This window comes from Mytilus californianus, unplaced genomic scaffold (assembly GCF_021869535.1).
Source record: "Mytilus californianus isolate M0D057914Y unplaced genomic scaffold, xbMytCali1.0.p SCAF_2, whole genome shotgun sequence".
Taxonomy (NCBI): Eukaryota; Metazoa; Mollusca; class Bivalvia; order Mytilida; family Mytilidae; genus Mytilus; species Mytilus californianus.
Window position 1 is genome coordinate 3,470,005 of NW_026262668.1, and position 17,747 is coordinate 3,487,751.

The following is a 17,747-nucleotide window of genomic DNA, read 5'->3' on the forward strand; positions in this document are numbered from 1 at the left end:
AAAAAATAAATAAAATGACTGACACCTTGATGATTGAACAAAGGAAGAAGAACGCTCATTTTCCTGGACGCATACAGCAAAGTTGGGATTGAAGTTTTTACGGTCGCTCAAACAGTTATTTTGAATAGAAAATGTTTTGCCCGTAGTCACAAATAAATTCATGTTTACCGTTGAAACGCTTTTTATATGTTTTGTTTGCCATTTGTATATTTTATTTGAAACATGGTCCTCAAAACTTGAACTTTGAGTGAACTTGTGTACTTCAATATGTTATAAGTTATAAATATTTAAATTTTGAGAACCATGTTGGATGCATGTATTATTTTAAAGTGACGATTTTTTTTTATTTTCAACTCTACAAGTTAATGAAAAATCATACAAAATTATGAAAAAGTTGTCAGATCATATTCATATTAACAGTAAAGACATTCTATAGTACCAATGTCATTATCTATGCAGCACATATTGTCGGCGATTCTGAATACTGTATTGTATGATCAACAATACCAATACCGTGCCTTGACCTGTGCCGCTGCATGCAATTAGTTGAGGTAACATGTATACCTAAGTATGACTGATCATTCCCTTAAATCATTGAAGCCAAGAAAACGTTGATAGAAATTTTCCTTATACAATGTAATTTCAAACTATCGGCTACAAGAAGTGGCTGCAAGGCAGATGTAAAAACTGCTTACACTACAACTCAACATTATCACGCTACATACTAAATATAAAATTGTTCCCTTCCATATTAGTCAACAAAACTTTAGTGAAAGTTTTCTTTCCAAGGTACTTCGGACGGACGGACGTGTCGAGCGGTTATTAGACGTACTTTCGCCGTTGGCGACGAATGTAAAAACAGATTGAATAATTGCCTGCATTTCCCAATGAGGCCTAATAACTGGCAACATAATTGATGAATTAAATCCTATAACATTCACAACCAGGAAAAGATTGTACCACTGATTTCCATTGCACATTTTAGAGCCTTTTCTAACATTTCAAATTCTTATTACTGCTTCTTCACATTTTTTATTTCTCAAATCATCATTATAAAAAAGAGGGGTATTAAATGTAACTCAACCCGTCATGTGTTAAAACATCTGATCAAAGTCAGGTATTTGATCTGAAGCATTCATTTTACACATAGTTTTATTTTACAAAATAGATAAGTGTTCAAAAAGATATTTTATATCCATTAAAATATTTGTAATTTACATATTGCGGCAAAATACTTTTTTCGGTGCAGTAGCTTTAATAATATCTAAATATTGATAACAAGATCCCAAACTGAGGGTATCTTGAAGTTTATATAGTTTTGCACTAAATGCAAGAAGATTGAAACCCTAATGCAAATATGTTAGATAGAATTCATAAAGAGAAATACTGATTTTTGACAGACGAATTTCTCGTAAACAAGCGAATGGTGTTATTTGCGGTGCTTTGCTTTTGCGCCAAAATAAAACATTCCATTTCCGCCAATAGTACAGGTAAAAAGTATAAATAAAAGATATATTGAACAAACTTTAAAGACTTTTGAAAGCAATAAACGACAGGCATGTAGTGACCGACGACTGGTCACCTAACCGATTTAGACAAACACAAATTTTAATTACTTGTTTACCTCCGTCACACTACCATTGAAGTATATGTATGTATAACCACGTAAATTAGTAGGTTACATTAAAGTCTGTTTGGTCTATAATCGACAATTTGGCTGCTTTAAACGCAAACCCGTTTTCATTACAGCCGATTGCATTGAGTGTGTAAGTAAAGGTACTATCTTTGGTTAGCTTGCTTGCTAGCTGAACCATTAAGTCATTATTAGGTTAGGTAAACTACCCTCCTTTAAGAGTAGACTAGTCCGACAGATAACCAATCTATCTGTCTGTAGGACTGGGCTACTTCGACAGGAGGGTAGTATACCTTACCTAATAATGCCTTCACGGTTCAGCTAACAAGCAAGCTACCTTTGCCTACACACTCAATGGAATCGGCTGTAAATATAGATTTATTTACACATATATGTTTGGTTTCTTCTGGCTATTCCAACATGGACAGAACAAGGGATGTTGTTATTGCACAGTATGTTGTTTTTGTTCATTAATGTATTATTAGATAGCTGTTTAAAGTAAATGTTATATAAAATTGTCATGATAGTTAGGTAACAAATACAATTTATGTAATTCATGACGAAATAATGAATAATTTTTTGTTTGCTTGTGGAAATACACATTTATCAAGATTTTACAATTTATGAGTTTTTAACTACTGAAAATACGATTTAACTTTTTAAAAGGAGGAGGGAATTAAGTCATCGAAAAGTATCTAAATTTCGACTTATTTGAAACAAATAACGAATATACAATTTAAAACCAAAGTAGTGTTAATATTGAGCACTTTAAATTCTTGTAAAAAGTTTCAAGATGCCACTTTTTTCGCAGATATTTATATTCTTTGTCTCCTTTTGTATATAATATATCTAAAAGATTGGAATGTTTCATACTGATGAGAACATTCGAACTCTTAACACCCAGTCTACCATAAAACCATGCAAAACAGTCCACAAGGGGGGTCATCGGATTTGATTGAAACTTTTTGTGCTTAAACAACATTATGAAAGAAGTCCATAAAACAAATATTTCATCTGGTTCCAATCCCTTTCAGTTAGGAGATGCTGTAATGTACCGGGAACCAGTTTCCCCATGTAGGAGGCAGTATTTTTCTATCAAAATGACCAATTTCAACACCCTTAAACTTGTGAATGCAGAAAACAACGACATAAAGAATGATGAATTATTGACTAACCAAGTTTTGAAGCTTTGAGAACTCATCAGTACTTAAATTTACAAGAAACAGTTTGTGGATTATTCCAAGGGAGATAATCCAGTAAAAAAATATTTTCAGAAAATCATAAAAAGTACATATTTTCAAAACTATCCAGCCTTTGGTCCATTAAAAATATAAAGATAACTCCCTAAGTTTTATTAATTGGAATACTTAATTATGTATTTTAGTTAGTAAAGTTGCTGGCGTCTCATTGTAGTACATTCTAGAATTCTACTCGAAAAATGCCTAAATTTACATTTTGTCTCAATAAATCAATGAATTTCAAATAGTATTCTGTAGATGATTTTTGGAAATGTAAGTGTTTCTTTTTCAAAAGCACTATAATATTTGACAAAATAAGTCAAAGTAACAATGACCATAGTTCAATAACAATTTATTATGCCATAAATATTGAATTTCTATGGTACAAAGGGAGATAATCCAGTAAAATGCATTTTTATAAATCTTAAAATTACATTTTTTTAAACTTACAAGCTCTCGATTCATTAGAAATATATACATATCTCTATTTGTTTTTTTTAAGTGACAGAATTAATAACGAATTTTAGCATATACGATTGGTGAGCTCTTGTTTTAGTACTTTCTAGAATTCTCCTTGAATAATGTCCAAATTTACAATTTCTCTTACAGAATCAATGAAGTTTAAATATCAATCTGTAGATAATTTTGGAAATGTATATATAAATTTTACTTTTTTTAAAGCATTATTATACTTAACAATGTAAGTTAAATTAACAATGAAAATAATACAATTACAATAAATGATGCAATAAATATTGATTTTCTATTGTACAAAGGGAGATAATTCAGAAAAAATGTATTTTCTAAAATCTTTAAAAAGTATCTATTTTCTCTTCAAATTAAGCATTCTGTTCTTGATACATCATAAGTGTCTCGATATTGCCTTTCTTTTCATAAAGTAAGATATAAAACAAATCATACCAAGGAGTATTTAAACAATTTTTTGACAAAAAAACTCATTGTGATTTTTTTCAATGATTCTGTTGAAAAATGTCAAAATTTGCAATTTCTGAAAAAAAATTAAAATATCAATCTATATATCCATGTAGTTTTACAGGGTTTTTAAAAAAAAAAAAGAACAATAATATAACAAGGTGTAGATACCTAACAAACTACAGTCACCATAATATTGATTTTTATATAACTATGGGTATAATACAAAGAAATCTAATTATAAAAACAGGCTTCTAAATTAATTTGTGCTGTCATATTTTTACTAGAGTTAACTCGTCAAAATTAAACTAATCTCATGCATTTAAATGTTTATTTCTCTGAAATAACTATAAATCTATTTTTTTCTTGGTTTTTAAAGTAAGTTTCTATCTATAAATTGTAGTTTTCAAGATACTAGGCATAAATGCTAGACATTGTTAAAAATCTTCATTAATTAGATATTTATTTTCATTTTGCCTATTTTACTGATAAATGGACTTTACAGTTAACAAGTAGTTACAGTCTGGGGTTAAAATTTGTTACACATCAATTACTTTGGCAAACCTTCATACAATTTTATAAAACTTTGGCAGAAGCTTTTTTTAAGAGTAAGAGATAATGTCTGAAGCAAAATTTTGAAAATATATTTTTTTCATTTCAGTACTTTTCTTAAAGATAGACTTAAGTTTTTTACAGTTTACACATATATATATATATATATATATATATATATATATATATATATATGTGTGTAAACTGTAAATATATATATACAGACATATTTTTTTGACATGATAAATTTGCAAACCTTCATGGATTGTTATGAAACTTGGACAGACGCTAATCTTCAAGACCAAGAAAATGATTTTTTTTTTCAAATGCTGTATTTACTGATAAATGAACTCTACTTTTTAGGTCAACATTACATTTTTACACTGGCAGCAGCAATCACAGGTGAGACACAGGGTTCCGATGAACCCCTTTAGAATTTTGTATTGTAAAGTATCTATCTATTGCAGAGTTTAATATAATAGACACAAATTATGTCATTTAAGGGCAAAAACTCCAACACGTGCTCGTCTGACAGTTATGACGTAAATTGATGGTAGGGAGATATCAACATTTTGAAAATTCCTGCCCCTGTCAGATTTTTTCTATCTATAGCATTTTTCAAGATAATAGACAAAACTTGCATTTTACCCCGTAAGTTCTATTTTTAGCAGTGTCGGCCATGTTGGTTGGCAAAAAGAAAAGGAGGGGGGGGGGGGGGGTGTCATCGCACACAATTTCTAAAACTCGATACCCCAATGGTGATTGTTGCCAAGTTTGATTTAATTTAGCCCAATATTTTCAGAGGAGAAGATTTTTGTAAAAGTTAACGGACGACCACAACAGACGACTGACGCCAATTAATGGGAAAAGCTCACACTGGTCCTTTGTTCTTAAATTGTACTTTGAAAATAATTTCAGAGACTGTATTTTCATAGTTTGGCAATCTGTTCCATTAGATAAAAAGCTGGCCACCGTTTCACAAAGCCTTCTTAACTTACGATCATTGTATCATTTTACGATCCATTTTCGTGTGATTCTACGTTCCTGTTACGTGTGTTTCACAAAGGCATCGTAAAGGACTACTAAGTTGATCGCAAGTTACGCACTGTGTATCATCGTAAGTGTATCGTAAAACGGAACTCTGTAAACAGGAGGTGTAAATCGTAGTTTATTTACATCGGAATATGGCACACTCTTCTTTCACAGATCGATGAGTCGAGCATGCCGATGAGAGCGGACGTGAAAATGTTTGCAGAGAGAATCCTTCAACATCATTGAAATTGTTTTGCCAAATTGGTTTCATGGATAAATATTATTATCCTTACATCTTATATTTTATGTTTTGGATTATATTTTTTTGTTGAGGAAAGTTTCTGCAGATATTTTCAGGTTTGTTTGAGACATGTGGTCAGATGGAATCCATTAGTAGTTTCCATGTGGGAAACTATCAGACCAATCTATTTGATGTCTGAGGGTTTTAGCTGTTGTTCCCCTAATGGATCGGTAGTTTCTTTCCGAGATGCTTTATCGTAGGATTTCGGCTTCCCTCTACCAGGAATACAGCTGGGCATTTAGCGGTATCGGTTTGGAATCCAAGTATGTCCTATCCGGTTTCTCGTTCGTAGCCTTGGCATTTGTGCGGCATCCGGGGTGACCTTATCCTTTATTTGTATATAATTGTTTTAATATTTTGAATTATTATATTTTTGAGGTGAGTGGGTGTGTTCGTATGTTTTTCATTTGTAGACGAAACACAAGCCTTGTATCTTTGATGTGTTACTTCCTTTGATATTCAATAATACTTTTTTTCTTTGTATCGGAAATTTGAAATAACAGGAGAGTGACGAGACTTGTTTATATCTGATCAAAGGATAAAACGAATTTTTTAACAATTATTTGATAATGTCTAAAGTTATTATAGTACTGCAATTTCAGAGGAGATATGATTGATTGATTGCTGTTTTCTGGACGTACAAATATTTCATGCAGATTTATGACCAAGAGAAGAATTTTCAAACAAGAAATAAGAAGTTGCATTAGTTGTCGTTGAAAAAAAATTAAAAAAAGTCTAATAAAAATAAACATATCCAATGTATATAATGTGCGAATCCTGAAATACCATTTTCACTGTATCCGTTATGAATTTCTAATGTAGAATGATAAATAAACAGACGACAAATTCATGATTTTTCAATAGAATAAGAAATAAGATATAATGTGTACTGTTTTTATTAATTCATGACATAGGTATGAGATGCGGACGGGTTTTCATCGCGCCTACAGCCATCCAGGTGTAAAATTGATACACAAATAGATAAATATTAAGAATAGTTCACGAACAGAGCGTGCAAGAGATTTAAAAGAGTTTAGTTTAGGAGTTAAGTTTCATTTGCAGATAAATATACCTTTTAACATAACTATTAATCTTGTATAAATTAAAACAGGTTTTGTTATTCAGGTTGTTGATATTGAATTAAATTTCACTATGCTGTTTTCGTTATGCGATTCATGTTTACTGTCGAATAATGATACTAGACTTTCATTTTCACTGTAGGGGCGATTCATTTCTATTGTATATGCGATGCATTTTCACGGAAGGAAATTAATTAATTTTCATCATATAACGTCTTAATTCAGCCGACTCTCTAACAAAATTTATGAAGTCAGAAGGATTGATTATATGTGACCTCCCTCGACATTTCCAGGCTTATGGAGTTAGAACTTCATTGTGAGAAAAACGCCGTTAACTATATGTGACTAGCCACTTCCAGGTTTATGAGGGTACATTGTCTAAAATTTGCTTTTTGTATATTTATCTAGAACATTCTGAAGCAAAAAAAACTCTGCCATGTTATTATGACCTATTTTTGGTAATAACAATGAAACGAATCATTTCGAATACCGACATGATAATGAGACTGTTCGATGACGAATTTTTCATTATCGAAGACACTAATTTATAAAATACAAAATTATTGTATTTTATTGGCGCTTAGTTATCCTCAACAGCGTATTTGAATAAAAATTTCAAACGAATTGAATTTACAACATTACAAACAGTTCTTAGCTCTATTTTAGAAAATGTAATTTAAACTTGTTAAAATGAAGTTAGTATAAAATTTGTCAAAGAAAGCTTTTAGAATTCCTTTTTTTAATTTGTCTTTTAACTTAGATTTATGATGCATGTCTCTATACATAGTATGCGACGCGTAGCAGTTTTTAAGTAGTTGTTCTCATATATGCATTTGATACAGTGCATTTATTATGGATATATTTTAGACTCCATTTATGAAAATCTGTAGAGTAGAGAATTTTGATTTTTTGTATCAATTAAAAATGAAGATTCAAATATTTTTCACTTCAAACGATAACGTAAAACTTCTTCAGAACTTAAATATGATGTATTATATGTATGTAAAAATAGCATTTATTGCTAATATAGTCAACTCTATTTTCTCTAATAATTTTTCCAGATCAAGATCTATATGTAGGATAAAATGTATCCTTTCCTATGACACGCCATCATTGAATACATATATATCTTGGACAGTTAAGCCATTCCACGTCACCGAAAAAGCAAAGTTTTCGGTTTCGGTCTAAATCTACATCACATACTAATAAAACGTCATTAGAGTTGTTTTCCTAATTTTTGTAGTTTAAAGGTGTGGTTGGCTTGCTTGCTTTGTTTGTATGAATGTTTGCATAAGCATTGTAATTAAGATTGAGCAAACATTTATACAAATAAAGCAAGCAAGCCAACCAAACCTTTAAACTACAAGCATTAGGGAAAAAGCTCAAATGGATGCATCTTAGATAAGAAAGAACGTTCACAAAACGATCTTCATTTCACGATTAAGTGAGTGGTAACGCATCTCGCACAAACAATTGCCTTACATTTGACGCTTGGATGATTGGATAATTGTTATTTCTCATGCCATTGTGTATGCATAAAAAGTAAGTCACAAAAATACCGAACTCCGAGAAAAATTAAAAACGGAAAGTCCCTAATCAAATGGCAAAATCAAAAGCTCAAACACATCAAACGAATGGATAACAACTGTCATATTCCTGACTTGGTACAGGCATCTTCTTATGTAGAAAATGGTGGTTTAAACCTGGTTTTATAGCTAGCTAAACCTCTCACTTGTATGAAAGTCGCATAAAATTCCATTATATTGACAACGATGTGTGAACAAAACAAACAGACATAATAGGTAAAAATGTCAAAATAGGGGTATAACAGTCAACATTGTGTTATAATCTTAATTACTAAAATAACAAACAAATACGTAACAAAGATACACAAAAAGGCATACAGACAAAGCACACAAACAAAAATGAAAGACAAGAATACAAAAATTTACCATAGCACAATAACACAATGACGGGATGTATAAGTACCGAGCCACGTCAAATGGATATCACCAAAAATAGACTAAACAGTAAAAGTAATATTCAAAAAGACAATTAAAATAGTACTATAACACGTTATTAAGATGATAAACAACGTCAGTACCCAGAATCTATACTTCAAGACCATCGTGTGTTATTTGTGAAGTTGATACGGAATATTTATCAACAAGGTCTTGGTACCTTCCGATGAATTTTTTTAGAAAAAGGACGAGACGTTCTTTGACATACCCCTGGTTCATCAACTTTCTGCTCAGATACTGGTGACGTTTTACAAAGTCTGAGTACATCTTATACAGTAATGAAAGTTCGAGCAACCTTAATTTATGTATGAATTTCTTATAAATTGTTGTTACAAATAAGCAAATACGTAATTGTAGAAATGCACGGATATATTGAATACAATTTATTGTTACATGTTTAAATAGTTATATATAACGGGGTATAACCGCCGTATAGTTGATTCCGGACTTTAATCGCTGCATCGCGAAGCGATGTTGGTAGATAGACCGTCCTAATATTTTCACCAAAGACTAATTGACGTACTGTTCAGTTAAGTATTCAATGTTTATGAAAACAAAGTTTACTGCTCCTGACAGTATTGTATATTATTTATATTACATGAACACCCTGTGAATATTTTAAATAGACAGGTCTATGAATTATAGTAAACATCGCGAAACAAACACTCTGTGTAACTCAAACTTGATTAAACTACAAATAGAACATAGTTGGTTGGCTCTTACACTAAATGCGACCGTGTATTTTGTGATTTGTTGTTGTTTGAAATACATAATGCGAATACGAAACCCGTTGTTTTATTTTATTTGCAGACATTTACTTGAAAAACTTACCTCAGAATTTTGGCACTGTACGATTCATTCTCTTTGTAGTTTGTTTGCTTTATTTAGTACCGTTCGTTGTACATTCTTGTACTGTTCGTTGTGCAAAGCCTATCAATATGGTAGAAATATGTATGGTACGGCGTGACAAATTTTCAAAGCTTTTTCAAGCGAGTACTAAAACTTTTCAAGGAAAATTCGCCATAAAAATACGTTATATTCATAGATGTTCTACTCCAGTATATTTTCGGATCCATGACACACTAATAGCAAACTCACCAAAAATATTTGAATATGCATGATATGAAGGTGTATCACCTTGACCTTCGTGTGAGCTTGACCTTTGACCTCAAGATCAAAATACTGGATTTCGAAGAAACTGGATTGCAATCAGGCGCTCCCGATAAGTGAGCTTCTCTAGCTCCAGTAAGATCACATCAAACCAATCCAAAATTCAGGTTGTTTTAATCTTCAATATGAAATGTAAGAAATGTCAAATAGTTTTAGTAGTTGCAAATGCTTGCTTACAAAAAAAAAAAGTAAGGTATTCCAATAGAAACAGCTAATTATGTTCTCGGTGTTTCACTAACGAACGGCACAGAACTATTACGAAAACACGCAACGAACGTACAGAAAAAAAAATCGACGAACGGTACACAACGCACAACGTCCGGAATCAACCATACGTTGGTTATAACCGTGTATATTCAAGTAAGAATCTACGACTAGCTTGCATTTCAAATTGTAAATAAAATCAATATTAAAGTAATTAAAAGACTATTTTCAGTTGTTGCATGTCGAATTATCATATAAAACAACAATGAAAATTCATCGCACCTCCAAAAATTCCACATCAGAAATGATCGCACCATCGCATTTATAGTTAAAATGAATCGCATTCAGTAATCAATATTATGGATTCAGCTGCTTTAGTTACACTTATTTGGACTTTAATCCTGTTATTATACATTAAAAAGTGATATTCTAATGAAATTGTGTTAAAAATACATTCAAATCAATTATTTTTTATTTTCAAAAAGTAAACAAACGCAGTTTTCCCATCATCCTTTATTCTACAATAGACATACTTGCATACGACAGTGCAAATTAACTAACTGTTAAACTGGATTCTCACTTTATAAACACTGAAAACCATGACCAGAGAGAGAACACAAACTGCAACATATAAAATATAAAAACATTTTCCATATATTTTTTTATTAATAGTAGGCAACCCTCTTTGTTATTGGTTGTAGTACATTAATCTCACCGACTTTTAAAAGAGCCCACCAAAAAGCGACCAAGTAAACAGCTTCTCCTTGTAGATACTCTTATACTAGTATTATTATGCATCCTATCCCGCTTGAATATCAGATATTTATTTGAAATTACCCAAGTTATGCATCCTATCCCGCTTGAATATCAGATATTTATTTGAAATTACCCAAGATATACGAGGTGGATTACAGAATAGACAATAATGACCCCCCCCCCCCCCCCCCCCCCCAAAAAAAAAAAAATTAAGAATGAAGAAAAATGGGCAAAAAAATAAAGAATAGAGAATAATGGGGTGCTAAAATGTACAAAAAAAATGTATAAAATTAAGAATAAGGTAAAACGAATGAAATGTTCAACTGGTCGTAATCGGAACTGGTTCACTGATGTTAGCGATACAAATTCTATACATTTGTAAGCATCGCGGTATTTTCCTCCAAAATCACGATCTTGCACGAATTAACAAATCTTGACGTATCATTATGTCCACCATTGCAGACAAAATTAACCTTACATCCATGCATTGTATCAGCAATGATTACACATTACAACACTAATAAAACAGTTCGTGACAGAGGTCAGACCAAGATATCCATTGAGAACAAAAAGCTCTGCAATAGTGGGAAAAAAAATGAAAACAAGTTAGAAATTTCATGCGTCCGAAGCTAATCTGGATTTATCTTCATCATTTACACTCAGAGCCGAATATTGGAAAGCCTAGGATGCAAAAGAACAGAAACAGTAAAAGAGCTATATGATCAAAAGGACATGAAAAATAATAGCCAAAAAAGTCGAAGGTCAACTTTGCCCGATGGAGTTGAAACCTTAGTTTATTTATAATTTCAAAATTTATAAATGGAGGTAATTGAATGGAATTGCAGAATCAAAACGTTTCTTTAGCCGGCATGATTCCTACGTCTTCAGTTTCATATTTGGAAGATCCATGATCCATTACAATTTAAAACAACAATTTATTGGTAAGGGCTGGAAGACTGATACTCGAGGACGGATAGCATTGTCTTTGATTTTTTTGGGGGGTATGACATTTTTTTTTTTCGCTACCAATAAATGTTAAATATATTTTAATAATCTCCAAAACAATTGATTGATAGGCAATATTTTTATATTCTGTGGGACAGTTGGGCTATCAAGGATAATATCTAGTTCAGGTGATCGAATTTTTATTCTATCAGATTTCAGATTTCTCTTAAATCTACTTTTTACGATTTACTACCGGTACTTTGATTAGATTGCAGTACTAGTGCCTCATATTACAAACCTAATACATGCATGATCAAATATATCTAATGTCATCTTATCTACTGTTATTATCCCAGATATCCAAATTATTACAAAGAAATTAGAATAGTTTTTACCCGTTTTTTGTTTTAATCAGATATTAATCAAAATTGATAAATGGTATCATTTATGCAGTACAGTGACAGATTCAGGGGTGAGGGGTCACGAGGTAGTGTCGTCATACATATGTCGTTGATACAGACAAAAAGATCTATTATGTCAAAATCATGATACAACAGGAAATGTTCATATATTTTCTGAACACAAGAATTTACAGAATAAGCATATTTCTTACTGAAGAGAGAAAAATGGCCAAAAAAAATTACAGAATACAGAAATGTAACCACCGCCTCCCCCTCTCCACCTTTTCCCCCTAATCCAGACCCTCATATATCATTGTGACGGATAGTTTTGTTTGTTCTATTTAACTGTTTTTATTTTCGAAAAGAATATTTGTACAAGATGTTGTTAATAAATGTAACGGACAACATATACCATGCCCTCTCAGCCGACGTCGTAATTTCATTTTTAATGAAAGAAAGTATTTAAAGCTTCTCTTCCTGTGCAATATGATTTATTAAACTCATTAGGCAGAGCAATTTTTATGACTACTTACATAATTGTTTAATCGTATTAAATTCTGTATCAAATTTATATTAATAATAAAAGTTTCAAGATCTTTAATATTGAAAACGGGTTAAAATTATTTACTTGCATTAATATTGATATAAAAACATCCAGTTCGTTTTTTTTGTGTATTTTTGTAGATCTAAGAAAAAAAGCAACTCTGAAGATAGAAGTTGTATTAAAATTGAATGTTGACACCGATATCGATCTGTTGGATGTAGAATTTATTTTCAAAATAGGTGTTTGTTTAGAATATACCATTCCACTGAGATTACATGCTTAACAAATCTCTGACATGATTCTTAGACTGTCAAAATATAGACAAACTAAGAATTCAACTGCCAGACTTGAATGTACAGTTCGTGCTGGATCCAAGGACCAAACACTCAAGAAAATCATTTTACTACCAAATTGTGATGTAACAGATGCATGTCATAATACATTCACAAATATTTCTGTTATATAAACATATAGTTTATTTATTTTGTATTTGCATTGTATCATAGATCAAATTTATGTTTTTCAGTATATGTTCACCGGTGTTAATATGTCTTTTGATTGAGTTGAGCCATTTCAATTGATATTTTATAGTGTGTTTTTCTATGTTGTGATGTTACACTAATGTTTCAGATAAGGGTGAAGGTTTGGTACCATTAAAACGTTTAAACCCGCTGCAATTGTTTGCACCTGTCCTAAGTAAGGAATCTGATGTTCAGTAGTTGTCGTTTGTTAATGTGGTTCATAAGTGTTTCTCGAAACTCGTTTTTTATATAGATTAGACCGTTGGTTTTCCCGTTTGAATGGTTTTACACTAGTAATTTTTGGGGCCCTTTATATCTTGCTGTTCGGTGTGAGCCAAGGCTCCGTGTTGAAGACCGTACTTTGACCTATTATGGTTAACTTTTATAAATTTTGACTTGGATGGAGGGTTGTCTCATTGGCACTCATACCACATCTTCTTATATCTATATATATTAGACAGAAGAAGAGGCAAAAATTTCTCGTTATAATGTCCTTAACTGATCTTGAGTTCAATATATTCAATAACTGACAGTAGACCTTCATTGAAGTCTGAATCATGTACTACATCTGCTTAATCAATTGTTTCCACTTTATTAGAATTGTCTACCAATTCCTTTGTTTTCTTTAAGGTAAAGTTTCAAAATAAGCTTCTTATTTAATCTGATGATAACCATTCTTTTGATGGAAACATTTTATATGGAGTTGTTTTTTAAGGCGATCGCAAATGCCTTCATAACGAGGTCTTTTTCAAGTTGTTTTTCCTTGCTCAAAAAAGCATACAGTATAAAAATAAGAAGATGTGGTATTATAATAAGTTCTTTTTCAATTTTGGGAAATTTTACAATTTTATCAATCTTCATGATTTTCTTAGTTTATTTTGGAAATCTAACAAGCTGACTTTTTCATGAACAATGTATGTCGAAACTTTCTGATCGAGACCTTCCAAATATATTTCTGTAAATTCAAAAAACATTGCAATATGAATAACATAACAGATTTTCAATGTCACCCGCGGCGCCTACTAAATATTCGAACAGGGCTCATTTTCAAACTTGACCGGTTGTCTGTAGAAACCTACTGCATAAATTTTACCCAAATTAGATAATGATTTATTGTGCTAGAAAGTTTACAATCCAGACCATTACTCGGACGGACAGACGAATGAATAGCATTTATATATTCCCGGCCGCAATGTTATGCTGAGGGGGACATCAAGAACAGATATGGGGTAAATGTCAAGGAGACAACATTTCATCTCAGAAGTTAACTAACCAAAAATGTACACACGATCTGCAACAAACTTGGAAACCCCACACCATGTAGTTAGCCCTATATGGCCCAGACTGTGACATGAACTTAGTTGCATTTACATTTTTTGTACAATATTCAATATAATTTAAATTTGCTTTAATTATTCTCACATTTTTGACAGTCACCGTGAATACGCAATAATATTATTACACACAAAATTTTTCTGCATAAAGTCAGAATTCTACCAAATTGTCTTTGAATTTAATTACAACTGGATAGAACCGTTTTAGTGAATTAAAACTAATGTCTCCCCTTTAGAAGTCACTCTGGTAAAAAAAAAGATTGTCATTGCAAGTAAGAATATATGGTTAATGCGTTGAAATATGCACTGTTTTCAATATATTTACCAATTTATGAAACGAGGGGATAGCGCATGAGGGATCAAATATATGTTACACTTAGTTGGTCTAGACATGATATATTTATTGTATATGGTTTAGGGTTGGGTATCTGAACAGTGTATATAAGGGGCACGAACCCACAAAAACATATATAGTGTACTCAAAGGTGTTGTCATGCTGATTGAGAATATATAAATATATGATGTAGAGGTAGGGATATGAACATATTTTAAGCTATTTTACCATCAGTGGTAAGTAGGGGGCAGGGTATGTCCCCCATGATGAACTAGAAAGGCAATTAAGATTAAATATGAGTTAAGGATGGGATTCTGAACCCTTTTCTTTAGATAAATCTAAATAACAAAATTATTATATGAGGGGCGGGGCATGACCCCCAGGGACACCCCCTTAGCTGCAATGCAAAGGTCTTGCACGTTCTGTGGCCTATAAATTGCTTACTACCACTTCATTTTAACTGTGGTGGATAGTTGTCTCATAAGCAATCAGTCCACATCTCTTCATTTTCATATTAACATGGCAAGAAAGAATATGTTTGGTTTTAGGGTGACATATAGAATTAAATATTTGACCTTGAAGGTCAAAGATCAAGGTTATTATTCATGGTACGCGACACATTATATTGAGGTGCTACACTTGAGTGTCAAGTATTTAAAGATTTTGTCAAGGGAGAGGGAAAGGTGTGCTCCAGATAAGAAAATGTAAAAATATCAAGTATTTTGACCTTGGGTCAAAGGTCAAGGTCATTTGACGGTTTGAATTTTTATGAGATACACTGTCTTATTGTAATACACCTACATGCCAAATATCATAAGCCAGTGTCAAAAGACAAATAAGTTTTCATGATTAAATACACGGATTATTGTGAAAAATACGCGAAAATTACACATTTTTATTCCGTTGCCATGGTAAGGATGTAGGAGACCCCAGCTCAAAAATCATAAAACTTGTAGCACACATGTAAACCTTTACAGAAATATTTAAAACATTAAAAAAACCATAGTACTTTAAAAGATTTCATACCTTTTTGTTGATCTTTTTAAGAAGTATCCAAAAAATGTCCAAAATGCCCTTTTTAGACCGGTCAGTCCCAAAATATAGCTATAGTCAAGCAAAAACATTTTGTCATGTTTCAAAGGACGAATGATGCATGTTATAAAAATTAATTCAAATATCAGCTAAACATAACCATATCTAGCATATTAAGAGAAACAAACTTGTGACATTTTTGTGGAAATTTTGGGAAATTAAGCCCTTGCCAATAGATGGCGCTGCAAAATCTAAAACTAGCCTAACATCAAATTTTAAAGTTAAAATTTTTTTTCTCCTGACTATCATAACATATGTGCAAAATTACATACATTTGGTTGATATGTCATGTGGACCCACTTATAAGCCTTTTGCGTGGTTCTATCAAAGACTGGGTGTTAAATATTCATAAAACCGTTTGAAAACTGAAATTTGTTAAAATCAGAGTATGTTTTTTAAAATGATTTTCCACTTAAACAGATTAATATGTTACAAAGACCCAACATTTCACTCTCGTCCAGTTGTATAAGAAGATAACAATTCTGGACCACTAGGGCGATTGTACATTGTACTTAAACTGCTAATCGTTCAATTCACTTGCTATTTTCAAATGTCTCGAAAATGCCTAGTATTTGAATTATTATAATGTCTCTGTTATAATTAATAGCTATTTCTATCTAATAAATGTTAAAAAATAAAAAAAAAAAAAAATATACTAGTTATGAAAATAATTTTGTTACCTCATTATAGTAGTCTTCTTGTATTCCTCTGGCCGTCGACCAAAATCTTTAAATTTATATATTTATATAATACCCATTTAAATTTACCTGGGTTTGATAAATGGACCGAGAAATCCAAACCAAGTGATTATGGCACCTTCAACGGAGTTGGAGTGACGTATTGTTATTATACGTTTCTTTTTTTCCTTATTATGGCACCCTCAACGGAGTTGGGGTGACATATTGTTATTCTACATTTCTTTCTTTTCTTATGGCACCCTCAACGGAGTTGGGGTGACATATTGTTATTCTACGTTTCTTTTTTTCCTTATTTTTAATCTTCTTCCACACATTATGTCCGCGCTAGTTCTCGGAATTGAATTGACCAATGTTGATGGAACTATGCTATAATGTTGATCACCATGTGAAGTTGTGCACCTGACTTCAGAATGTGCAAGATGGCCACGGTTACCATGGAAACTAAAAAAATGTAAAAAAAAAAAATCAAAATTCAAAATCCTTTATTCTAAGACCCAATCTAATGAAACTTTATGGAAATGTTACCTGGTATGCCTAGATAGGCAGATAGTATTTAGAAGTTCCAAAATGACTGCCATTGTCATGGAAACAGGGTAAAGTTTAATATTGACCCTATGGGAAAATACATGTAAGCTGCATTTTCATAAATAGATCAAATCCAATAAAACTTTATGGATATGTAGCATGGCATGTGCCAATGTTGCATCTGTCTTTGGAATTTTGGAAATGGACACCGTAACCAAGCAAAAATGGCAAAAACTTCAAAATGCTCCAAACTTTCTGAAAATTTACAGAAATTTTACCTAGCATGTGCAGAATTGTTATTTGATATTGGAATTTTCAAAAAGGCCGCCGTCACCATGGAAACAGCAAAATTTTCAAAATGCTGCATACTTAATGAAACTTTACAAAAATGTTAATTTGCTTGTTTAGATTCACTGTTTGACGTTTGAATTTTC

General features: G+C 31.8%; 1 protein-coding gene across 1 annotated transcript in view; it reads right to left on the minus strand.

Annotated features, from left to right (window-relative positions):
- LOC127729067 (tyramine beta-hydroxylase-like) overlaps positions 1-16,798 on the minus strand; it is a 62,647-nt gene extending 45,849 nt beyond the window's left edge. The window contains exon 1 of the mRNA XM_052236716.1: positions 16,771-16,798. Coding sequence (XP_052092676.1) covers positions 16,771-16,775 — 5 coding nt within the window. The 5' untranslated portion in view covers positions 16,776-16,798. The remainder of the gene's footprint in view (positions 1-16,770) is intronic.
- Between the last annotated feature and the right edge of the window lie 949 nt (positions 16,799-17,747).